At 34.0% G+C, this 27,987-nt stretch overlaps 1 protein-coding gene and 1 long non-coding RNA gene across 2 annotated transcripts in view; both read left to right on the top strand.

Annotated features, from left to right (window-relative positions):
• The window catches only part of LOC102807627 (uncharacterized), an 87,369-nt gene that overhangs the window by 26,694 nt on the left and 32,688 nt on the right, over positions 1–27,987 (top strand). The window contains exons 6-10 of the mRNA XM_085501916.1: positions 1,841–1,927; positions 3,315–3,401; positions 14,758–14,832; positions 16,159–16,248; positions 17,074–17,145. Of these exons, the coding sequence (XP_085358042.1) occupies positions 1,841–1,927; positions 3,315–3,401; positions 14,758–14,832; positions 16,159–16,248; positions 17,074–17,145 (411 nt within the window). The remainder of the gene's footprint in view (positions 1–1,840; positions 1,928–3,314; positions 3,402–14,757; positions 14,833–16,158; positions 16,249–17,073; positions 17,146–27,987) is intronic.
• LOC146740945 (uncharacterized) lies at positions 9,514–10,302 on the top strand. Its single transcript, XR_014930021.1, has 2 exons — positions 9,514–9,781; positions 10,060–10,302. It is a non-coding gene; the product is annotated as an uncharacterized LOC146740945 (long non-coding RNA).

Below are 27,987 nucleotides of genomic sequence, written 5' to 3'. Positions count from 1 at the left end.
GAAAATATAAAAAAATGGTTTTCACTCTGATGGCGATGAAAAGAGTCAAGGGAGCTCTAAATACGTCCCCGACAATTTAAAAAGTACAAATGTATCTCGAAATAAATAAATTGAAAGGTCTCACAAAAAAATGTAATGTTCCCTGAAACATATCCCCGCAGTGAAATATTTATCTCTTTTTGTCACGTACTAGTATGAGTCGCGCATATATTCGTGTATATTTGGCGTTGGACTACTGGGTATGCCTGTGCCACACAGCCGTATACGTATAATAATTTTTTTTTTTTTTTAAGTTGCATAACGTCATTATTGCCTAGCCGACAAGACACATTATCACAAACGTTGTACGATAACTACATTGTGTAGGTCATTCAAATAAACCACAGTTATTTCATGATGCCAGTAATTGACAATACAGTAGTTCCCTTTTTTGAAAGCCCACACTCATTTTGCCTGATGACTCTCTCAACAACCAGATCTGGCTCGAATTCACTATCGTCTAAATCTAGTTCTTCCTCCGCCTGGTTCTCGTATAATTGGCGTGCGAATATTTGGAACAGGTTGATGCAGTAAATGTTTTAGACAAAACAAGTAAACGTAAACGATGTAAAGATAATTTTAAATGAAAAAAATACATGTACAGTTAATGTAACAGAGTAGTCCATTGTTTTATTGTGCCAGCCATTTTGCGGAAGCAATGACAACAATTACCATGTTGTTTTGATCTGTTCAAGTTAAAAGTGGTGAATGAAAGTTTCGGTCACCATTTACCACCCCGACTTTTCGGCAACGTATTTTTGCCAAAATTTTACTTATAACTATTTATTCATGACCCACACGTTGCGTGTTCGATGTATCTATATTGATTTACTCATAACTTTGCCTATTTAGATTTTTTACTAATAACTGGCATGTTGCAAGTACGTACTCATTATATTTATAAATAAACCCACAGCAACATAGCACAGTACCTATTATAAATACATTGCGCTCGTAACGTACATGTTGTGAATGAATAAATAAATACATTGTATAAAAAGGTTGCACTTGTAACATATTGGTACAATAGCAAGAGAGCAAGGGAATGCACTCAATTCTGAGATACCATTGAGAACCTTACAATGCCGTAACATTTACAGAAATTGTGCTTTACAGTCGACCACGAGCAAAACAAAAGAGTGCGCAGGCCCCGTAAACGTCGAACTACGGGATTCAGCAAGTCCTTTCAAATCGAATAATAGCGTAATGCATGATGTTAGCTTACGGAATTAACATCTTGGGATGAAATGATAATAGCTGTGTACTAAGTAAGCAACTGGGCGGGCCATGCAAATTTCCCATGACGCACTGGTGCAATTCCTGGGATTGCGGAGCCGTGCTTTAAGGCTGTTCACTCTATTTGTCATAACAGCATACATGTTTTCAATTACTACTTCACAGTACAAATCACTTTGAATGTCTTTTACAACCCCTCCCTGAAAATAGTCTTTTCATATGGACAATTACACTTAGTACAATTATTATTCGTGCCTTTCAACTAAAACTAGTTCTTTCTCTTCCCTGCATAAATTTATCACTAAAATCTTGCTGACAAATTTCCAGTTGAGTCAGAGCAGATATACAAGGCAGAAATTAATTAGTCTGAAAAACCTGTCATTAAAAAAGCTGCTCTCTGATTGGTTTGACTGTTAGGTGTTCAGGTTGGGTAGCCTATCAGGTACAACCTAAAAGTGTGTTTTATACAATACTTATTTCCATCTGCAGCCAATGAGTTGCCCTTTCCAGTATATACAGAACAAGCCATGTGAAGTTTTACTATTTTTATGTTTTGTTGCCATAGAGGATAACTTCTCATGTTGTGAGCAACAGACATTATGGAAATAAGGCAAAGGTGCGAAACGTATTAGATGATGAAAATAAAGTGATGGTAAGTCTTCTGTATTCACTTCGTCCCTGCTAGATGTAGTCTTACATTCTGGGTTCAGTCTATTAATGTGTCCGTCCGTCAAATGCCTTAGACTGGACTGATTTTATTACTGAGTCGTGGCCATTTTGTTTGTTACTTGATGATGATACCCTTTCATGGGATTTTGTTTTGGTACACATTTTGAACGTTGTCTCGATTTTGTTTTTTCAGATCAGTTTCAAAATGGCAGACTGGTGGTCATTTTGTTTTAATGAATACAGCTCTGAAGTCCAGTCTCTGGCATGTCCTTAACATTTAATGTCAAAATTCATGTTGCACATACGTTTTTTATATTCGAAAAAGCTGAAGCTACGTGCATTACCTAACAGTAAACTCACATGCTTAAACCACTATTTCATCGACACTCATTAGTTACTCATCCAATTGAATAGCTATATTCATTTTCTGAATACAGTGTTTGTTGTAGTACACATACTGGATGTTAGTGTTACAGTAGTGATAGCAGTCACATGTGATGAAAAGTCCTGTAATCCTGACTGGCAAACATTTTCATGAAACAAATAAAAATCCAAAATTTGATGTAGTATCAAAAATGTCATATACCATTTCTCGGGCTTGTTTTTGGTTGATTTTGTTCAAATTTCATACATGATCGGTTACTGATGCTTGTCTGTTTGTTGAATGATTGTGTTGGTTTCTTTTTCATCTGTCCTACTATTTCTCAGTTTTGTACCTTGACCAATTTGATACAAATACCTGATATAATGGCATACATACTGTTGATCTGTTGAAAACATAATATATAATGCTATTAAATTGCACATTTGCTTTTTGTTTTGTTGGTCATTGTTCATCTGACGGCCATTCCAACATGTCATCAACCATTTTTCAGTAGCATTCAAATTTCATGTTGTCTTTGGGAGCTTCTACTTCACATAATTTATTTTTTGTTTGATTCTAAGTTGCCGACAGACAGCCATTTTATTTTTATGTATCCTATTCATTTCTTCAATACACTTTCACTGATTTGTTTAAATTCAGTATTCAGGTTTGAATATTTTTTTCTATTTTGAGGGTTTTGATCAAATTTAACTGTCAGGCAATTTTGTCGATGATAACTCAAATTAGAAAATGTCATTATATCATCCACAGTTTCTAAGGCATGCCTTGATCTGAACAATTTTGTTTTGTGATTTGATTCAAAATGTCCAGCAGGTGAATGTGTTGATTTTAGTTTAAATGTGTCCTTAATCAATGCTTAGACATGCTCTAGTGTTCAATGTTTTTAAAAGGAAACTACATAATTTGTCATTTTGAATATTAATTCAACACTGGAAATTGGACTATGTCATTGACAATTATTTTTTGGTAACTATATTGTCTTTAGAATTCTGATTATGAAGATGTTTTGGTAAAGAAGGATTCTGGTTTATGGCGCTGTCTTCTTTGTCACCAACAAGTGCTAGCAAAAAGTGTAAGTATGCCGTTCTTTCTGTTGAATATTCAGAGGTCTAGGGTGAATCAGTATTTAGGGTACTAAGCAGAATCAAATATAGTTAATATTTAAGTATGAGGGAGAATTATTACTGTAACAATTAATATCCAAGGCACTAGGGAGACTCAATAGGATTAATATTAAGGGTACTAGAGAAGCTTATTAGAATAGATCAGGGTACTAAACTAGATACAGTAGGACAAATATTCAGGGTAATATGGATTGCAGTAAGATTAAAGTACAAGGTTGCAGGGAGACTAAAATTAATATTTTGGTTACAATGGAGACTTATGGGAATTAAAATTTACTAGGGAGACTTATTATGATTATTATTATTCATTGTACTGAGGAGACTACATAAAATTAATATTCAGAGTACTAGAATGATTCAGTAGGATTAATGTTCGGGGAACTCTGGTGATTCAGTAAACGTACATTGAGATGTCAGGATAAGGTTTAATATTAGTGGCATTCACGTTAGAGATCTTGGCATGTGCAGACTCAGCCCAGACTTGTATGTGAACAGCCAGGACCTTGTTGACATGTGCTGAAAAAAAAATTGTTCTTGGTCTTATGATCTTATAGTCTTATTGCTAGGCACGAGCTGAAATTACGCCCTCGGTGGTGAATTTAAAAGAACATATACTGATTCATAGTAGTATGACATGACGATGGATGGAAGTGCAGCTACACAAAAATGTACATATGGTTGGATGCTGTAGTAATGAATGAAATGAATGCAGAACGTTGTCGGCAGCACATATTCATGTGCTGCTGCAACCATTTTCTTGCAATGCTACATCAACGTGAAAAAATAATTGTTTTTCGAATCTTCTTTGCTGTTCATGTGCACAATGACTCGTAATAATTACCATATCAGCAAATGGATATAATTTCAATAAAACAATTAACAGCGTCCGGATTACTTTCGGAAATTCCGTCGCGTTTCGGAAAGTTTTAATTTTCAAAACTTTTGAATATTTATTTGTGCTTTTAGGTTAGTGAGAAGGTTATAATAATTCTTCATTTCACTTTAACACTGTTTTTACACCCCTCAGACCCCTTTAAAAAGTCACTTCTGGCCATTATAATGGCCACTATTTTCTTAATGGCCAGAGTATTGACCAGAATATTTTAAGTGGCCAAAATATTTACCAGTGTTTTTAGAATGGTGGTTTTAATGACCCATGTTTTTTATACTGGTCAGAATAATTACAATTGCTTTTTAAATGATGGAGTTGATGAACATTTTTTTTTTTATGGGCAGTATAATGGTCATTTTATTTTTCATTACATACATAAAATGACCAGTATTTTTGTTCATGTCTCTAAATATAATGGCCCAGAAAACAGCCTCAATATACGTGTGGGAATTTATTTTTCCCAAGTTTCACTGGCGCTTCCAAGTACACTTAAATGAAATTTCGCGAATATTGCCTCGATCCCCAGTGAAATTTCATAGTAACGCTGATGCCAGTGACTGCTGGTGGACTGCATAACCTGCGGAGTATTTAGATGGTGTTGAATCATAGGACGATTGCAGTACTACAACTGGCACATCAAGGTATGAATTTGTAATTATTTTACCATTTTACAATGACTTCAATACAATATTAGATACTTTTGTTGTTGTTTATGTAGCAGGATAGTCTTTTGGGGCTTTCGTTTTTGTTCAGTCATGGCACACTGTGTAAGTAATGCTTCATTATTATTCATAATTGTCAAACAACAAGCTCAAGTAGGTGTTAATGAGGATTAGCTCCTATGTTTGTTAATACAAGAAAAGTATAAACAAAATTTATTTCCAACTCCTGAAATCTGCAAAAAAACATCAACGTAAATTTGTTTCCATTCATGGCAATGTTTTCAAATTATTTTAATAAAATAATTTAACTGACTGCAAAATGTTTGTTTTTTTTAAATTTTTGAAGACTATGTATATTGTTTTTTTTTTTCTCTTCAGACAATACCAGCAATAGTGTACTGTACACTGGGAAATCTAATTTAGTAATCATGTATTAACTATACATGTATATATTATGCCCATAACATCAAATACCATACAGAATCCCTTTTTCCTGTAAACTAGTATAGATGATATATGCCTACAGTGTGCAACAGTTCATTTTTCTTTGCGCACAAAAGAAAAAAGTAAAACTCATACTCAAAATAACTTTTAATTTAGCATGGATTTAAACTAAATTTCAATTGAATCTAATATTCTTTGCTCATCTTTGATTTGATTTGAATGAGTTGTAGAGATCAATATAAAGGGGAAGTGAATCTTAATGTATGCACCTAAGGTAGAAATAAACAGAAGACACTTATTCGTAGATTCACGTAGAGCTCTTTAGCAAAGGCTAAGAGGTCCAATACCTTAACCTGTGCTAAAAAAATGTGCATGAATACAGGCTAAGAAATACTAGGTACAGAGTAAATCTGGTCAGTCCAAAGCCTTAGCACAGGCAAAACAAAACAAGCATGAACGCTTAGCTCGGCTAAAAAAACCATTGTATTTAATGTTCATTTAGGAGATTTACTACTATATTCATAACTTTTTATTTTGGTGTGCCATTTCCTGCATGACAATCAACGCTAACACATATAGAGAGATTGACTCAAGAAAAAATGTACCGATGATGAGATACTGTGCTACTTCCTGTTATTCTGCAATTTGCACTTTCTGAATTTGCTTTGGTATTGTTTTATAGCTGTAGAACTAACCTTCCTACTTACTTTTACTGAGCACTCATAGTTAAAATTTCTGAAGATTTTGCCTATTCTTAATAAGTTTGGGCGTTCCTTACCCCATGCTAACCATTGTTTCCTTCTGTGCATGAACTCAAACATATGAGATTAGCTTAAATCTTAGCCCGTACTTTGTGTAGCATGAACACTACTTTTGAAGATACAGGGGGCAAATGGGCAAGACTTAAACAAAATATAATGAAGGTGTAATATGCAGTCAGTAAATGTCCTAGGCATTTCTGGGTCAGCCAAATTGATCATGGGTACTCTTGCTCAACTTGGACAAAAAAATATTTAGTCTATATAATGGTACTTAAATCATAGACCTTAGAGAACAGGGACATGCTACTGTGGCTACCCCTTTCATGTAACCTTAGTTATAATCCCCCTACCCAAATTAGAGGTATGTAAATCTGTCGAAATGGACATAGTGCGAGTGGTTAGTGCTAGTAGCACTAATCCGAAAAACTACTAGATCTAGTGCTAAAATGGCACTAGATCTAGTGCTAAAATGGCACTAGATCTAGTGCTAAAATGGCACTAGATCTAGTGCAAAAACGGCACTAGATCTAGTGCTAAAATGTACATAGTGCGAGTGGCATTGATATTGCGTTGTCAACGACGTCAAGACATCCCGTGATTCTCTGAAAATAAATTAATATTTACGTAAAATTGTTGTATCTTTCATTCATTGGAAATGTGCTACAGTGGGAAAATTGAGAATGTCATTGTCCACGTTTGTCGTAATACTAATAGACCTTTGGAACAACGCGATCGGCCGGGAAACTAGCTGAAAGAGTGAAACTGCAGGTCGAACTGCGCAATTTTTACAAATTGTGAATAGATATACTGTATGAAATGGTATTGTGGGGAAGTCCCGGGTCCCAGTAAAGCTTGGTGGGTTGTGCGTGTACTGCGATTTTCACGCAATCCTGTTGTTACATTGTATCATGGAGGAACTAACGGAATATGATGTAACCTCGCCGATTTTTTTAATTTTTTAACGTGATCATATTATGTATGTCTAGACACTTTCTCTGCAATAATATTTTTTAGAAGCCCTTAGGATTTTTTGTTGTAGACTCTCGAAATCTTGTTCTTGTTACAGTTGCTAATAATTAAAACATGTGAAGTAACAAGTTCGTCTGTTGAATTTCCGGTTGTGAAATACGTATTTTAACCCTCACAGCTAAACAAACCCAGTGTATGGTCGCGTTAAAATGGGACCAAGAAATCGTCCAGGGCGATTTTTCGGCAGTTTTTAAATTTATTTTTTAAAATATTTTGTCGCAATTTATCGGACATTTCAATCGTTCCTGAGGCCTAAATCAGTCTACTTAAGTTTTTATTCAAGAGCGTGTTTATTTTGACTAGCGTAAGCTCCGTTTGGACAAAGAGCTGTTATCACTGTAAACAATGTGAAATTATTCTTCTTATGCTAAGTTCATCTTTGAAAACAACTATTTTTTTATTTTAAAAAAAATCATGCCATTTTCCCATCAAAATCCAAGCCAAAAGAGCGTACTACAACATCGTCAAATCTCTTCCGCGTTGCGTTCAATAACATTAACATATTTAAATGAGCTATGGTGATTTGAACGCGTTGGCATCGTCCAGCATTTTGATTGGTTAATTTGCGATTTGACCTATTAGCTCAACTCATGCAAGAGAAGCGCATGGCGGATACCCTACCGCATCGACCGTTTATATCATTTGCTTACGATGAAACTAAGTTGAATTTTATTTGAATTTCATAAAAATTATCGAATTTTTTTTTTTTGCGTTATTATAATCACTACTGACTAATAATCAACGTTTGTGAAACGTAGCATGTCCGGATTGAGCATCTGTGATCGCTTGCCGGGATTGTTAATGAAGTTGTGTTCGTTTTTATTAGAAACGTCGTTTAAAATATACTTTTGTTACCAATAAAATAAAAACAAATGTATTTGAAAAATGACACTGGGCGACACTTTAATGACATTTCAGGTGGTCTACTTTTTAATTCAGCAATAATTATTAATTATTGTTAATTCTGCAATAGTTTCTTTCGTCTTGGGTGGCCCAACTCACGGCGTAGAAAGTCTGTGTAGTTGGATACAATGAAAATGTCCCCCCAAAATATTTGATTATTTTTTTTTTTATATTTTGAACCCCAAATAAGCGCACATCAGCCGTGAAAACCCCAGGGCGATTTGTCGGATGGGCGAATTTACGGCAGAATCCGGTATTATATAAAGAAAGTATTATGGACATCTCACGCATATTGCCAATGTTTTATACTGTTTGCAGTTTGCATATGAAAGTGGTTGTTGATGCCCCTCCTATTATTCGACGTCGTTGACAATGCGATAACAATGCCACTCGCACTGTGCACATTTTAGCACTAGATCTAGTGCCATTTTAGCGCTAGATCTAGTGCCATTTTAGCACTAGATCTAGTACTTTTTCGGATTAGTGCTACTAGCACTAACCACTCGCACTACGCCCATTTCGACACATTTACATACATGCAAATTAACACCTTAGAGAAACTGATAATAAATCTATGTCAACACCACTGTTACATCCTCTCCTGTTTCATAAGCCAAACATGGCTGCCAGGGTGTAGCTACACAAAATGAGACAATTTTGTGGTTGGAATATAATCAGAAAAATTAAATTTGATCAAAACTTGAATAGCCAAGTCCATTCTATTGATGCAAGTGAAACTAAAAATTAACAATTTTTATTCCACTATGAAATCAGGAAAGGGAAACAAAAATGGTAAGTTTTCTCTGCAAGGAAACAAAACTGCCTAAAAGTAAACAATGACCTGTGGAAATTTGTGTCATTATAACAAGTGGATTTTTCATCATATTTAGAACAGATATAGCATAGTGCACTTGTTATACACTGACTAATGGGAATACTAGTAAAAACTGTTTCAGATGTATAAATCTTCTAGGTACATGTATATGTATTAATGAGATTATACAGGAGGTTATAACCCACATTGCACATTGTCTCAGACAGAAGTTGCATGACCCTGTTTTCTAAGGTCATGCTTAAATCATAACCATCTGAATACCATTATTTCACTTTTCAAACTAAACTGTTTTTATATTTTTAATATCATTTTTTTTATTTTGAAAAAAAAATATAGAAACAATATTACACTTAACATAATTACTCTATTAGCAGCACATGCACTTAGGTAAATTACAGGGATCTTCAATGGTCGAAATAAGTAATATTTTCATGATTTAGTATCCACAAATGTAATTTTAGAGCAAATATGGTATTGTATTGGATCATAATTATAATACAATTATTTATTTTGTGAAAGTACCTGAGGATCGATGAAGTTGTACATGCATGGTGGCATTCCCATTGTGGAGGGACTCTATAATTTTGTATGTACACAGCTTCCTACTTTGAAAGACAAAATCATGCAGCTGCATTGTTACATAACTTTCTTTTGTCTCTTGTAGGAAGTTAAATCCCCCTATTGTTCTCAGAAATTAGGTTCCCAAGTACAGCAATGTACTGTCCACAGAGGGACTGTGTACTGTCCTAGTCTCTCAAGAGATGAACTGTGTGTATATATGGCACAACCCCTAATATATTCGGTTAGGAAACAATTTGATGTTATTCTGTTTTATTTGATATTTATATTTTTTCAATCAGAATGTACCGGGTATCATCTTTTTGGAAGTATATCTGAGTTGCATAGGGGAAAAATTGACATATCACAAGATGTCATTTTATCCACATTGTTATTAGTGAGGACAGAAATATGCCAAAATACACAGACACCACAAATTTTTGTTTCCAAAATTGATTACAAAGTGTCTTAATTAAAAACTGGTCATTGTAAGCTAATAGCAATCTGAATTATTTTTTGCAGATAATGACAATTTAAAAAAAGGAAATACTATATAAATGGAACGTAAGAAGTTGAAGAACCAGAATTTATGGACGTTAAGGGGAAAAAAAAGTTTAACCAGTATTGATGGATGCAATGGTTTAGCATTTGCATGTTTATCAGTTTTACATTTGCACACAGATTTTGAAAGTTCCAAGTGTGTAGAGTTACTGTACATTCCTTTTTTTATGTTTTCCCTCAAATAAAAGTGACATAATCTTTCAACTGGTATTTCATGATTTTCAGCTATCTTATATAGTTCTTCTTGCTGACCCTTTTGTACACACCCACACTCACTCCACAATCTTTCATCTTCTTAATAATAATTAACAGGAAAATATTATTGAAAAAATCCTGTAGAGATCAAAAACATGAACAAATTTGACACGCCTACATCTTTGAGAAAAAATATTTTACACTAGAAAAAGAATAGCACAAAAACAAAGAGGAGAAAAAACATTTTGCACAGCCCCCTCCTTAAGCTAATCGCCTCTCAAGAAAACTTGATGAATATCTGGAGGAGTATGACATTGCAAACCTAAAATATTATTATCCACTGGCTGTGCACTACATCATGATTTTTAAAAAACAAAACAAAATATTGCTTACATATTCTTGTTTTGTCTAATGTTTTCATTAATTATCCAATTTCTGTACTTTATGCGTTTGTACACTGAGCTGAATAATTAAGATGATGTTTTGAAGCACAGTGATAGAGGGACTGTGTTTGAAGCAATGTTTTAACCCCCCCCCCCCCTCCCCCATATGACATTTTTACTTTGCAAAGCTGTACCTCCCAGATCTTTAGTTGTTTATGCATAGATGGTCTTTGGTTATAAATTATTTACTTTCCAGTCATTTTTGAAGTGTAAACCTTTGTCATACTTTCTGCTGTGTTGACTTCCTGTTACTATGCTTTTGTTTCCCTTTGGTTAGCTAAACATATGAACGCTTGTTGAAAATCACACTTGGAAGTAAGAGTTTCTAATGGAATAGCAAGCAATCTAATCTATTCCTGAAATTGTTAAATTATATATAGTGTTATTTGAAAATGTCAAAATAAACTTCTAGGAATCTGTTATTCAGTTCAAAAAATAAACTGGTTGCATGCAGAATCTCAGAGAAACAATTGCATGTACATGCAGGAATGGTCGGATGTTGCAGCAGCAGAAGTTTGGGCCTGGACATTCCAGTCACATTTTTAAAATGATTTTAAATAATGTACGTATTCTTAACAAACTGTTACATGAGAGGGGGCAGAGCATGAAATAATATTTTAGTTTTGGAAACTATGCAAAGGTGTGTGTTCAGTAATTCAATACCTTTGATGAGCCATTATTAATAGCACACATTAGGTTAGATTTGAATAGATTCCTAGTAAGATTGGTGCATTCTTAATTCAAAAAAACTTAAAAAGTTTTAATACTACTAAATTATACATATGTTTGATATAATTTATTGTAAAAGATTAATGTTGTTGTGAAAATAGTTTCATACAAAACGGTGAAAATTTGCCAAAATCCTTATATGTGTTGCCAGTGATATGCTAGTTTCCATTGTTATTTAAATGTACTCATCAGGGAGGTAATCCATTACAAAACATCACTAATCCACAGTAGTCTGGTTTCAGGCTACACCAAGTCACAGTCCTTAGAAGGACTTTGACCAAGTGCAGGCTAAGATATAAGCTAATCCCAAATGTTTGCATATCAGCTATACCCAATTGTGTTCACTCACAGGAGGGCCCAACAGTTATAGCACAGGCCACAGTGTTGAGGGTCTGTGCACTGGCTAAGAACACCCAAACTTGTTTCCCAAGGGAGGCAGCAATTATGAACAAACAATTAAACAGCAATGGTACAGTTCTATAACTACACTGTTAACCGAAATAAACCAACCACAAATTATCGAAACAACCACCATATATTTTTCTCCCTTAATATTTTTTTTTTTTCATTCCTTTTCCATGTTTTATTGATTTATAATGCTTATTTTTTTTTATTAATATCATCACCAGTTTTTTCAATTGTTTTTTTTTTTAAACCATTGAGGTGCTTCCGATACTAGTTTGCTGATAGTTGTTAGAAGGGAATTTTTGTGATGTTGATTGGTACACTCAAAAGCAATATCACATGTGCAATTTACGTTACACTCCAAAACGGCATGCGTGCGCATGCGAAACACCATATCTTCGACTTCTGGGGAAGTCGTCAACTAGTATCCCACCAGTCATTAATTACTCCGTACACGCTTCCACACTGATTGGGTCGCTGTAGTAGAGCATACAACAACGCCAATTTGGTTCGCTGTCTACAACATGCACTAATAAAACTCTGCATTCTGTAACGCCGTTATATACTGTTCCTGTGCATCCAAATAAATCGGTCTGTCTACGCTCGTGTTCCAGTGCACTTCGCTTCATAAATTAGAATGAAACATGTCAGCAGCAGAAATTTTGCGTTCGTAAACAGCGCCCCTTAGCCCGTGCTAATATTTTCACAGATAATTTTCATATCACATTAAACCATTCATAATAGAGAAAATAGCAAAATATAAAAATAAAGCAGAGCATCATGGGTATTTTTTAGTTGACTGTGTCTTAGCCACTTTAAAATCACCTTCCATCAACCCTTCAACATAAACTTCTACAGTTTATAACACATGTTATGAAAAGTTACTGATTAAGTATTTCAATTTAAAATGTTATAGTTTGGGTGTATTTGAAGACTAAACTTTAGTTTTTTGTCATTATTAAAATGGGAATTTTGTTTATGTTTGAGCTTAACCCCACTCATAAAGACAGGCTCATTTTCGGATTAATAACTCGCTGTTTATGTGACTTTTTGGAGTAACTCCCTGTGACTTTTTGGAGTAACCAGCTGTTTATGTGACTTTTTTTGGTGGAAAGTCAGTTGCTGAGTATTTTTGGGGTTGCACCCTTTTCGAAGGTTCAGTAGTGAATGTCTTGTTTGTTTGTTCAAGGTATTAAAATGCTGGACATTGCCTTTATAAGAACAGGATGTAGTACAGAGTCTCATTGTCAGTCCATTTTTATCTCAAGAATAATGTCACAGAATGTGCTTGTATTGATTGTCAAGTTTAGTATAGTTATGAATAAGAATAGTTATGAATATAATAGTTAAATTTTCAAATGGACATCAAGTACAATGGTATTTTGGGTGATTAGCCTGGGCTCAATGTTTGCACACACTTCATTAGCACCCGTGATAAGGGTCTAGACCGAATTTTGAAAACGAGTCATCTTCTATGTTCAATAACCTATTGCATTATACATATATTATTAAGTCAACAGTATCAAGTGCATGATTTGTTGTGATTTTAAAAACAAATTAACCCAAAACGTCATATTTTTTCAAGATATATAATTCCATATTTCAAATTTTTCAAAATCTTGTATTTTACGTTTACCTACAATTGTACTGGCTTAAAATTGAAGCAAACTGAAGCGAGTGAGGAAAAAGAGGAGAGCTGTCAATCCCCATGTGCCATTACCGGGTATATCTGTGACATGAAAAAAAAAATGACCATTTTATTCATGTAATGAAAAATAAAATGATCATTATAATACCCATTAAAAAAATAGATTGTGACCCACTCCATCATTAAATAAAAAATTACTATTATTCTGACCAGTGTAAAAATAGTGGTCATTATAACTACCAGTTTGAAAATACTGGTCAATATTTTGACCATTAAAAAAATTCTGGTTGGTATTCTGGCCATTAAGAAAATAGTGGCCATTACAATGGCCAGAAGTGACTTTTCAAAGGGGTCTGAGGGGTGAAAAAAACAGAGTTAAAGTGAAATGAAAAATTATTATAACCTCCCCACTAGCCTAAAAGTATGAATAAATATTCAAAAGTTGTGAAAATTAAATCTTTCCGAAACGCGACGGAATTTCCGAAAGTTATCCGGACGCTGTTAATTATTATTATCATCATATGCATATTGTTTTCTATATTTGGGTCAAATAATAGATCAAAGAACGAGGGCGTGATTTCCCAACTGGAGCCAGACTAACGTAAATGCTACTGCTGTAATCCCTAAGCCAACACAAAAGATTACAAATTGTAGGTACTACAGAGACTAATTGAGATTAGTATTCAAGATATTAAAATTAATAATTAGGGTATAAATAGACTCAATAGAATAAATATTCAGGTTACTGGGAGACTCAGTATGATTATAATATTCCAGGAACTGGAATGGCTCAGTAGCATTAATATACATGGTACTAGGTAGACCGGATTTAATATTTCGGGTACTTTGTAGATTCAATAGTCATATTCAGGCTACTAACCAAGGTTAGCGAGTGTCCAGTGTACTCAAGGTAACTTATAGATCTGATTGTATTCAGTGTACTATGCAGACTTGAATGGGATTATCCTGAGTATGACTTATATGTAACTCTTAAACTGGGTATCATCTGGGTATCATCTAGACATTTCTAGCCAGGTTACTTGTAATGAGTTTAGATAGATGGGGGTTTTGAATGCAAGTTAATTCAACTAAAACATTGCTATGTGTTACCTTATGCTTGGACTGTATTGCATCTAGTATTAAAGTGTATTAGGGTACTTGGATGGGATTGTGTTATGTGTACAACTATGAACTGATAATCTCTGAGGTCATTGACCAATTCTCTTTCATTTAACTCAGTATACAGAAGCTGTACGTCATTTGGATAGTCCTACACATGGTATCAGTGTGCGCAAAGCAAAGACATCTGGAACGGTTTGTATACTACACTTGCCTTGTATTATGATGGTGTGTATCCAAAACAGGATGAGTGCAATTAGTGTACAATATAGATGTAGAATGATATAAAATTCATACATGGTTGTGTGCTGTGGCACACTGATTTGTATCACAATTAGATACAATATTTTGCTGTGGTTATTGACTTCAGTAAAGTATAGCTTTCAAGTACCTTTGTCATTATCAAAACCACCAGCTTGATTATTTTGGTATTACAATGTATATATGTACTATTTATGTTCGATGAACCACGTCAGATTGATTTAATTTTGACTATTAATTTTATTTATTCTTAAATACAATGCAATGAAAGTCTTTGGATTTTTTGAAGTCTGAAAAGTTTTTGAGTTGTCTTTAAATTACAAGGAAAATAAAAAAATCTTTGAAAAGTCTTTAAATTTCTTCATAGTTTTAGAAAGGCCCGTTTTCTCTGCATAGAGTCTTTTTTATAAAGTGTTTCTACCCCGATCGATGAGCTTTTGTGATGATGTTGGTTTGAATTAGGGTCAAAATGTTTGGGAAAAGGTCTGGATAAGTCTTGGAAATCTTTTGGCTGTTTGTGCTATGGACCCTGATGCAGTTCCACAAAGCCATATCTCGTATATGTTTGGACCAATCAAGTTTAAACTTCACAAATACATGACCCAATAGATCATATATATATATCACATCTACAATACTATGTCATTTTTACTACAACTTTATCTCATGCATGTATTGACTCAGACTGTATTTAGAGTTAAATAACCATGAAATCTGTATTAGAAGCTACATCGCTAATAAAAGTGGCACTCATTCATTTTGGACAATTGAGAACCAAAAATTCACTATATCTCGTACGTGGTTATGCCAGATACTTTCTGTTGAATTGTAGCATTTCAACAAAAGCTACAAATTTCTAAATCTAGATTTACAGTACATGTTTATCTTACCTTAACATATGAAATCTATTCAGCAGTTTGTAATAACAGGAAACTATGTTGATCAAACTTAGGATATACCGGTACTGTAAAAGGATTAATTATTTACTGGCTTTTAATTTTGTTTATTTCACTGACTGGGAAATGCGCTAAATTAAAACCCAGTGTTGGTAAAATATGTAAAATTGAGCATAGAACACATTATCTAAATGATGAAACCGTGAATTTAAAACCCACCGAATATGCCTGAAATGGTAAATCAGCGAAATTTAAACCCAGTGAAAATTAGTCATTTAAGTACATCCTCCAATTGTAAGTTTGTATTTCATGAGAAGTGCTTCCATCACAAGGTAATAATTGTTGCACTCTCTGTATCTTTCAGGCTTATCATGATGAACCAGATGTTTTTCAGTTCAAAGGCGCAACGAAATGGTATTGCCAAATTTGTTCTGTAATAATTAGGGATGTTGAAGTAAGTATGCTATGTGGCAACATTATATTTCATGGCACAATTAAGATTGTCAGAGAGTAGTTATTGTGGGAATTGTGTTGAAAATCATTGTAGTTTATTTGCAAGCATAGATACCCTGGTTAAATTTATTTCATGATGTTATCTTTTATTCTTTAATTTTGATAATATATATCTGTCATTTTGGTAAAAAGTGATATATTCCATTTCTCATTTGAAAACCGCTAGTCCAATTGCTTTCATTTGTTATTTATGTTTCTTCAGGTGAACCTCTCTCATTTTTTCCAACTTGATTATATCGATATCCATGAAGTCTTCAAGTTTAAAATCCTTTTTTGAGTATGTTCCAGCATTGACAATGCTTCAAAATTTTAACACTATCTAGCCAAGAGTGTCTGGGTAAGAAAAATAAAAAAAAAAACTCTGAGTGCCCACGAACCTGCATCTATACCTTAAGAAGTTAAAGTCAGCCATTATCTTTGCATACAAACAAAAAAAGTGTGGAGGCTTTTCACTTACTGAATTACTCTCATTCAGCAATGCATGGAGATCATTTCTAGAATCAGGCTTTGTGTTTATTGAGTGCAATTTACATCTCTCCTGGGAAATCAATAAGCTTTCCTCAAATGAATGATCTCTAACCAAATTGTTATTCTTGATGGCCTTGCCTATTTGTGACTTTGTTTATGGCTTGTTTTACAATGGAGTTGAACAGCAATATGTAAATTGGCATTGGATGATTTATTTACTCATGAGCACAAGATTTTGTTCACTAGAATTAGATGTTAATCATTATTTTCTAACTGTTTGCATTTCCTTTTGTTATAGCAAACAACTGCGCATGTCATATCAAACAAACATATTGAGAATAAGACATTGATGCAACAAGGAAGGGAGCTGGTAAGTCTACTGTGTCCACTAGTGTGGTTGATAAATCATAATTCCATTTTGATTTGCATCTTCACTTTCCCTGTTTTGTGTATCATTAAATACATATTATGTAGGTAGTGAATATATAAATATACGAGTGTCTATGAATGGAGGATGTTGTAATATACTGTGAGTTCACATCAAGTGTCCATGAATAGAGAATGTTGTATTATACTGTGAGTTCACATCAAGTGTCTATGAATAGAGAATGTTGTATTATACTGTGAGTTCACATCAAGTGTCTATGGATGGAGAATGTTGTATTATACTGTGAGTTCTCATCAAGTGTTTATGGATGGAGAATGTTGTATTATACTGTGAGTTCTCATCAAGTGTCTTTGAATAGAGAATGTTGTATTATACTGTGAGTTCACATCAAGTGTCTATGAATAGAGAATGTTGTATTATACTGTGAGTTCACATCAAGTGTCTATGGATGGAGAATGTTGTATTATACTGTGAGTTCACATCAAGTGTCTATGGATGGAGAATGTTGTATTATACTGTGAGTTCACATCAAGTGTCTATGGATGGAGAATGTTGTATTATACTGTGAGTTCACATCAAGTGTCCATGAATAGAGAATGTTGTATTATACTGTGAGTTCTCATCAAGTGTCTATGGATGGAGAATGTTGTATTATACTGTGAGTTCACATCAAGTGTCTATGGATGGAGAATGTATTATACTGTGAGTTCACATCAAGTGTCTATGAATAGAGAATGTTGTATTATACTGTGAGTTCACATCAAGTGTCTATGGATGGAGAATGTTGTAATATACTGTGAGTTCACATCAAGTGTCTATGGATGGAGAATGTATTATACTGTGAGTTCTCATCAAGTGTCTATGAATAGAGAATGTTGTATTATACTGTGAGTTCACATCAAGTGTCTATGAATAGAGAATGTTGTATTATACTGTGAGTTCTCATCAAGTGTCTATGAATAGAGAATGTTGTATTATACTGTGAGTTCACATCAAGTGTCTATGAATAGAGATTGTTGTAATATACTGTGAGTTCTCATCATTGAAGTGTCTATGAATGGAGAATGTTGTATTATACTGTGAGTTCACATCAAGTGTCTATGAATAGAGAATGTTGTATTATACTGTGTGTTCTCATCAAGTGTCTATGAATAGAGAATGTTGTAATATACTGTGAGTTCACATCAAGTGTCCATGAATAGAGAATGTTGTATTATACTGTGAGTTCTCATCATTGAAGTGTCTATGAATGGAGAATGTTGTATTATACTGTGAGTTCACATCAAGTGTCTATGGATGGAGAATGTTGTAATATACTGTGAGTTCACATCAAGTGTCCATGAATAGAGAATGTTGTATTATACTGTGAGTTCTCATCAAGTGTCTATGGATGGAGAATGTTGTATTATACTGTGAGTTCACATCAAGTGTTTATGGATGGAGAATGTTGTATTATACTGTGAGTTCACATCAAGTGTCCATGAATAGAGAATGTTGTATTATACTGTGAGTTCACATCAAGTGTCTATGAATAGAGAATGTTGTATTATACTGTGAGTTCACATCAAGTGTCTTTGAATAGAGAATGTTGTATTATACTGTGAGTTCACATCAAGTGTCTATAGATGGAGAATGTTGTATTATACTGTGAGTTCACATCAAGTGTCCATGAATAGAGAATGTTGTATTATACTGTGAGTTCTCATCAAGTGTCTATGGATGGAGAATGTTGTATTATACTGTGAGTTCACATCAAGTGTCTATGGATGGAGAATGTTGTAATATACTGTGAGTTCACATCAAGTGTCTATGGATGGAGAATGTATTATACTGTGAGTTCACATCAAGTGTCTATGAATAGAGAATGTTGTTACAGTATTATACTGTGAGTTCACATCAAGTGTCTATGGATGGAGAATGTTGTAATATACTGTGAGTTCACATCAAGTGTCTATGGATGGAGAATGTATTATACTGTGAGTTCTCATCAAGTGTCTATGAATAGAGAATGTTGTATTATACTGTGAGTTCACATCAAGTGTCTATGAATAGAGAATGTTGTATTATACTGTGAGTTCACATCAAGTGTCTATGAATAGAGAATGTTGTATTATACTGTGAGTTCTCATCAAGTGTCTATGGATGGAGAATGTTGTAATATACTGTGAGTTCACATCAAGTGTCCATGAATAGAGAATGTTGTATTATACTGTGAGTTCTCATCAAGTGTCTATGGATGGAGAATGTTGTATTATACTGTGAGTTCACATCAAGTGTTTATGGATGGAGAATGTTGTATTATACTGTGAGTTCACATCAAGTGTCCATGAATAGAGAATGTTGTATTATACTGTGAGTTCACATCAAGTGTCTATGAATAGAGAATGTTGTATTATACTGTGAGTTCACATCAAGTGTCTTTGAATAGAGAATGTTGTATTATACTGTGAGTTCACATCAAGTGTCTATAGATGGAGAATGTTGTATTATACTGTGAGTTCACATCAAGTGTCCATGAATAGAGAATGTTGTATTATACTGTGAGTTCTCATCAAGTGTCTATGGATGGAGAATGTTGTATTATACTGTGAGTTCACATCAAGTGTCTATGGATGGAGAATGTTGTAATATACTGTGAGTTCACATCAAGTGTCTATGGATGGAGAATGTATTATACTGTGAGTTCACATCAAGTGTCTATGAATAGAGAATGTTGTTACAGTATTATACTGTGAGTTCACATCAAGTGTCTATGGATGGAGAATGTTGTAATATACTGTGAGTTCACATCAAGTGTCTATGGATGGAGAATGTATTATACTGTGAGTTCTCATCAAGTGTCTATGAATAGAGAATGTTGTATTATACTGTGAGTTCACATCAAGTGTCTATGAATAGAGAATGTTGTATTATACTGTGAGTTCACATCAAGTGTCTATGAATAGAGAATGTTGTATTATACTGTGAGTTCTCATCAAGTGTCTATGAATAGAGAATGTTGTATTATACTGTGAGTTCACATCAAGTGTCCATGAATAGAGAATGTTGTATTATACTGTGAGTTCTCATCAAGTGTCTATGGATGGAGAATGTTGTATTATACTGTGAGTTCACATCAAGTGTCTATGGATGGAGAATGTTGTAATATACTGTGAGTTCACATCAAGTGTCTATGGATGGAGAATGTATTATACTGTGAGTTCACATCAAGTGTCTATGAATAGAGAATGTTGTATTATACTGTGAGTTCACATCAAGTGTCTATGAATAGAGATTGTTGTAATATACTGTGAGTTCTCATCATTGAAGTGTCTATGAATGGAGAATGTTGTATTATACTGTGAGTTCACATCAAGTGTCTATGAATAGAGAATGTTGTATTATACTGTGTGTTCTCATCAAGTGTCTATGAATAGAGAATGTTGTAATATACTGTGAGTTCACATCAAGTGTCTATGGATGGAGAATGTTGTAATATACTGTGAGTTCACATCAAGTGTCTATGGATGGAGAATGTTGTATTATACTGTGAGTTCACATCAAGTGTTTATGGATGGAGAATGTTGTATTATACTGTGAGTTCACATCAAGTGTCTATGAATAGAGAATGTTGTATTATACTGTGAGTTCTCATCAAGTGTCTATGGATGGAGAATGTTGTATTATACTGTGAGTTCACATCAAGTGTTTATGGATGGAGAATGTTGTATTATACTGTGAGTTCACATCAAGTGTCTATGAATAGAGAATGTTGTATTATACTGTGAGTTCACATCAAGTGTCTATGGATGGAGAATGTTGTATTATACTGTGAGTTCTCATCAAGTGTCTATGGATGGAGAATGTTGTATTATACTGTGAGTTCTCATCAAGTGTCTATGGATGGAGAATGTTGTATTATACTGTGAGTTCACATCAAGTGTCTATGGATGGAGAATGTTGTAATACATGTATACTGTGAGTTCACATCAAGTGTCTATGGATGGAGAATGTTGTATTATACTGTGAGTTCTCATCAAGTGTCTATGAATAGAGAATGTTGTATTATACTGTGAGTTCACATCAAGTGTCCATGAATAGAGAATGTTGTATTATACTGTGAGTTCTCATCAAGTGTCTATGGATGGAGAATGTTGTATTATACTGTGAGTTCACATCAAGTGTCTATGGATGGAGAATGTATTATACTGTGAGTTCACATCAAGTGTCTATGAATAGAGAATGTTGTATTATACTGTGAGTTCACATCAAGTGTCTATGAATAGAGATTGTTGTAATATACTGTGAGTTCTCATCATTGAAGTGTCTATGAATGGAGAATGTTGTATTATACTGTGAGTTCACATCAAGTGTCTATGAATAGAGAATGTTGTATTATACTGTGTGTTCTCATCAAGTGTCTATGAATAGAGAATGTTGTAATATACTGTGAGTTCACATCAAGTGTCTATGGATGGAGAATGTTGTAATATACTGTGAGTTCACATCAAGTGTCCATGAATAGAGAATGTTGTATTATACTGTGAGTTCTCATCAAGTGTCTATGGATGGAGAATGTTGTATTATACTGTGAGTTCACATCAAGTGTTTATGGATGGAGAATGTTGTATTATACTGTGAGTTCACATCAAGTGTTTATGGATGGAGAATGTTGTATTATACTGTGAGTTCACATCAAGTGTCTATGAATAGAGAATGTTGTATTATACTGTGAGTTCACATCAAGTGTCTATGGATGGAGAATGTTGTATTATACTGTGAGTTCACATCAAGTGTCCATGAATAGAGAATGTTGTATTATACTGTGAGTTCTCATCAAGTGTCTATGGATGGAGAATGTTGTATTATACTGTGAGTTCACATCAAGTGTCTATGGATGGAGAATGTTGTATTATACTGTGAGTTCACATCAAGTGTCTATGGATGGAGAATGTTGTATTATACTGTGAGTTCTCATCAAGTGTCTATGGATGGAGAATGTTGTATTATACTGTGAGTTCACATCAAGTGTCTATGGATGGAGAATGTATTATACTGTGAGTTCACATCAAGTGTCTATGAATAGAGAATGTTGTATTATACTGTGAGTTCACATCAAGTGTCTATGAATAGAGAATGTTGTAATATACTGTGAGTTCACATTAAGTGTCTATAGATGGAGAATGTTGTATTATACTGTGAGTTCTCATCAAGTGTCTATGAATAGAGAATGTTGTAATATACTGTGAGTTCACATCAAGTGTCTATGGATGGAGAATGTTGTATTATACTGTGAGTTCGCATCAAGTGTCTATGAATAGAGAATGTTGTATTATACTGTGAGTTCTCATCAAGTGTCTATGAATAGAGAATGTTGTAATATACTGTGAGTTCACATCAAGTGTCTATGGATGGAGAATGTTGTATTATACTGTGAGTTCGCATCAAGTGTCTATGAATAGAGAATGTTGTAATATACTGTGAGTTCACATCAAGTGTCTATGAATAGAGAACGTTGTATTATACTGTGAGTTCGCATCAAGTGTCTATGAATAGAGTCTGTTGTATTATACTGTGAGTTCTCATCAAGTGTCTATGAATAGAGAATGTTGTATTATACTGTGAGTTCACATCAAGTGTCTATGAATATAGAATGTTGTATTATACTGTGAGTTCTCATCAAGTGTCTATGAATAGAGAATGTTGTAATATACTGTGAGTTCACATCAAGTGTCTATGGATGGAGAATGTTGTATTATACTGTGAGTTCGCATCAAGTGTCTATGAATAGAGAATGTTGTATTATACTGTGAGTTCTCATCAAGTGTCTATGAATAGAGAATGTTGTAATATACTGTGAGTTCTCATCAAGTGTCTATGAATAGAGAATGTTGTATTATACTGTGAGTTCTCATCATTGAAGTGTCTATGAATGGAGAATGTTGTATTATACTGTGAGTTCACATCAAGTGTCTATGAATAGAGAATGTTGTATTATACTGTGTGTTCTCATCAAGTGTCTATGAATAGAGAATGTTGTAATATACTGTGAGTTCACATCAAGTGTCCATGAATAGAGAATGTTGTATTATACTGTGAGTTCTCATCATTGAAGTGTCTATGAATGGAGAATGTTGTATTATACTGTGAGTTCACATCAAGTGTCTATGGATGGAGAATGTTGTAATATACTGTGAGTTCACATCAAGTGTCCATGAATAGAGAATGTTGTATTATACTGTGAGTTCTCATCAAGTGTCTATGGATGGAGAATGTTGTATTATACTGTGAGTTCACATCAAGTGTTTATGGATGGAGAATGTTGTATTATACTGTGAGTTCACATCAAGTGTCCATGAATAGAGAATGTTGTATTATACTGTGAGTTCACATCAAGTGTCTATGAATAGAGAATGTTGTATTATACTGTGAGTTCACATCAAGTGTCTTTGAATAGAGAATGTTGTATTATACTGTGAGTTCACATCAAGTGTCTATAGATGGAGAATGTTGTATTATACTGTGAGTTCACATCAAGTGTCCATGAATAGAGAATGTTGTATTATACTGTGAGTTCTCATCAAGTGTCTATGGATGGAGAATGTTGTATTATACTGTGAGTTCACATCAAGTGTCTATGGATGGAGAATGTTGTAATATACTGTGAGTTCACATCAAGTGTCTATGGATGGAGAATGTATTATACTGTGAGTTCACATCAAGTGTCTATGAATAGAGAATGTTGTTACAGTATTATACTGTGAGTTCACATCAAGTGTCTATGGATGGAGAATGTTGTAATATACTGTGAGTTCACATCAAGTGTCTATGGATGGAGAATGTATTATACTGTGAGTTCTCATCAAGTGTCTATGAATAGAGAATGTTGTATTATACTGTGAGTTCACATCAAGTGTCTATGAATAGAGAATGTTGTATTATACTGTGAGTTCACATCAAGTGTCTATGAATAGAGAATGTTGTATTATACTGTGAGTTCTCATCAAGTGTCTATGGATGGAGAATGTTGTAATATACTGTGAGTTCACATCAAGTGTCCATGAATAGAGAATGTTGTATTATACTGTGAGTTCTCATCAAGTGTCTATGGATGGAGAATGTTGTATTATACTGTGAGTTCACATCAAGTGTTTATGGATGGAGAATGTTGTATTATACTGTGAGTTCACATCAAGTGTCCATGAATAGAGAATGTTGTATTATACTGTGAGTTCACATCAAGTGTCTATGAATAGAGAATGTTGTATTATACTGTGAGTTCACATCAAGTGTCTTTGAATAGAGAATGTTGTATTATACTGTGAGTTCACATCAAGTGTCTATAGATGGAGAATGTTGTATTATACTGTGAGTTCACATCAAGTGTCCATGAATAGAGAATGTTGTATTATACTGTGAGTTCTCATCAAGTGTCTATGGATGGAGAATGTTGTATTATACTGTGAGTTCACATCAAGTGTCTATGGATGGAGAATGTTGTAATATACTGTGAGTTCACATCAAGTGTCTATGGATGGAGAATGTATTATACTGTGAGTTCACATCAAGTGTCTATGAATAGAGAATGTTGTTACAGTATTATACTGTGAGTTCACATCAAGTGTCTATGGATGGAGAATGTTGTAATATACTGTGAGTTCACATCAAGTGTCTATGGATGGAGAATGTATTATACTGTGAGTTCTCATCAAGTGTCTATGAATAGAGAATGTTGTATTATACTGTGAGTTCACATCAAGTGTCTATGAATAGAGAATGTTGTATTATACTGTGAGTTCACATCAAGTGTCTATGAATAGAGAATGTTGTATTATACTGTGAGTTCTCATCAAGTGTCTATGAATAGAGAATGTTGTATTATACTGTGAGTTCACATCAAGTGTCCATGAATAGAGAATGTTGTATTATACTGTGAGTTCTCATCAAGTGTCTATGGATGGAGAATGTTGTATTATACTGTGAGTTCACATCAAGTGTCTATGGATGGAGAATGTTGTAATATACTGTGAGTTCACATCAAGTGTCTATGGATGGAGAATGTATTATACTGTGAGTTCACATCAAGTGTCTATGAATAGAGAATGTTGTATTATACTGTGAGTTCACATCAAGTGTCTATGAATAGAGATTGTTGTAATATACTGTGAGTTCTCATCATTGAAGTGTCTATGAATGGAGAATGTTGTATTATACTGTGAGTTCACATCAAGTGTCTATGAATAGAGAATGTTGTATTATACTGTGTGTTCTCATCAAGTGTCTATGAATAGAGAATGTTGTAATATACTGTGAGTTCACATCAAGTGTCTATGGATGGAGAATGTTGTAATATACTGTGAGTTCACATCAAGTGTCTATGGATGGAGAATGTTGTATTATACTGTGAGTTCACATCAAGTGTTTATGGATGGAGAATGTTGTATTATACTGTGAGTTCACATCAAGTGTCTATGAATAGAGAATGTTGTATTATACTGTGAGTTCTCATCAAGTGTCTATGGATGGAGAATGTTGTATTATACTGTGAGTTCACATCAAGTGTTTATGGATGGAGAATGTTGTATTATACTGTGAGTTCACATCAAGTGTCTATGAATAGAGAATGTTGTATTATACTGTGAGTTCACATCAAGTGTCTATGGATGGAGAATGTTGTATTATACTGTGAGTTCTCATCAAGTGTCTATGGATGGAGAATGTTGTATTATACTGTGAGTTCTCATCAAGTGTCTATGGATGGAGAATGTTGTATTATACTGTGAGTTCACATCAAGTGTCTATGGATGGAGAATGTTGTAATACATGTATACTGTGAGTTCACATCAAGTGTCTATGGATGGAGAATGTTGTATTATACTGTGAGTTCTCATCAAGTGTCTATGAATAGAGAATGTTGTATTATACTGTGAGTTCACATCAAGTGTCCATGAATAGAGAATGTTGTATTATACTGTGAGTTCTCATCAAGTGTCTATGGATGGAGAATGTTGTATTATACTGTGAGTTCACATCAAGTGTCTATGGATGGAGAATGTATTATACTGTGAGTTCACATCAAGTGTCTATGAATAGAGAATGTTGTATTATACTGTGAGTTCACATCAAGTGTCTATGAATAGAGATTGTTGTAATATACTGTGAGTTCTCATCATTGAAGTGTCTATGAATGGAGAATGTTGTATTATACTGTGAGTTCACATCAAGTGTCTATGAATAGAGAATGTTGTATTATACTGTGTGTTCTCATCAAGTGTCTATGAATAGAGAATGTTGTAATATACTGTGAGTTCACATCAAGTGTCTATGGATGGAGAATGTTGTAATATACTGTGAGTTCACATCAAGTGTCCATGAATAGAGAATGTTGTATTATACTGTGAGTTCTCATCAAGTGTCTATGGATGGAGAATGTTGTATTATACTGTGAGTTCACATCAAGTGTTTATGGATGGAGAATGTTGTATTATACTGTGAGTTCACATCAAGTGTTTATGGATGGAGAATGTTGTATTATACTGTGAGTTCACATCAAGTGTCTATGAATAGAGAATGTTGTATTATACTGTGAGTTCACATCAAGTGTCTATGGATGGAGAATGTTGTATTATACTGTGAGTTCACATCAAGTGTCCATGAATAGAGAATGTTGTATTATACTGTGAGTTCTCATCAAGTGTCTATGGATGGAGAATGTTGTATTATACTGTGAGTTCACATCAAGTGTCTATGGATGGAGAATGTTGTATTATACTGTGAGTTCACATCAAGTGTCTATGGATGGAGAATGTTGTATTATACTGTGAGTTCTCATCAAGTGTCTATGGATGGAGAATGTTGTATTATACTGTGAGTTCACATCAAGTGTCTATGGATGGAGAATGTATTATACTGTGAGTTCACATCAAGTGTCTATGAATAGAGAATGTTGTATTATACTGTGAGTTCACATCAAGTGTCTATGAATAGAGAATGTTGTAATATACTGTGAGTTCACATTAAGTGTCTATAGATGGAGAATGTTGTATTATACTGTGAGTTCTCATCAAGTGTCTATGAATAGAGAATGTTGTAATATACTGTGAGTTCACATCAAGTTTCTATGGATGGAGAATGTTGTATTATACTGTGAGTTCGCATCAAGTGTCTATGAATAGAGAATGTTGTATTATACTGTGAGTTCTCATCAAGTGTCTATGAATAGAGAATGTTGTAATATACTGTGAGTTCACATCAAGTGTCTATGGATGGAGAATGTTGTATTATACTGTGAGTTCGCATCAAGTGTCTATGAATAGAGAATGTTGTAATATACTGTGAGTTCACATCAAGTGTCTATGAATAGAGAACGTTGTATTATACTGTGAGTTCGCATCAAGTGTCTATGAATAGAGTCTGTTGTATTATACTGTGAGTTCTCATCAAGTGTCTATGAATAGAGAATGTTGTATTATACTGTGAGTTCACATCAAGTGTCTATGAATATAGAATGTTGTATTATACTGTGAGTTCTCATCAAGTGTCTATGAATAGAGAATGTTGTAATATACTGTGAGTTCACATCAAGTGTCTATGGATGGAGAATGTTGTATTATACTGTGAGTTCGCATCAAGTGTCTATGAATAGAGAATGTTGTATTATACTGTGAGTTCTCATCAAGTGTCTATGAATAGAGAATGTTGTAATATACTGTGAGTTCTCATCAAGTGTCTATGAATAGAGAATGTTGTATTATACTGTGAGTTCACATCAAGTGTCTATGAATGGAGAATGTTGTATTATACTGTGAGTTCACATCAAGTGTCTATGAATAGAGAATGTTGTAT

The sequence above is a fragment of the Saccoglossus kowalevskii genome, chromosome 7 (genome assembly GCF_978046115.1).
Source record: "Saccoglossus kowalevskii chromosome 7, keSacKowa6.1, whole genome shotgun sequence".
Classification (NCBI taxonomy): Eukaryota; Metazoa; Hemichordata; class Enteropneusta; family Harrimaniidae; genus Saccoglossus; species Saccoglossus kowalevskii.
The sequence above is the reverse complement of the archived record's forward strand: the minus strand, read 5'-3'. Positions and strand labels throughout refer to the sequence as shown.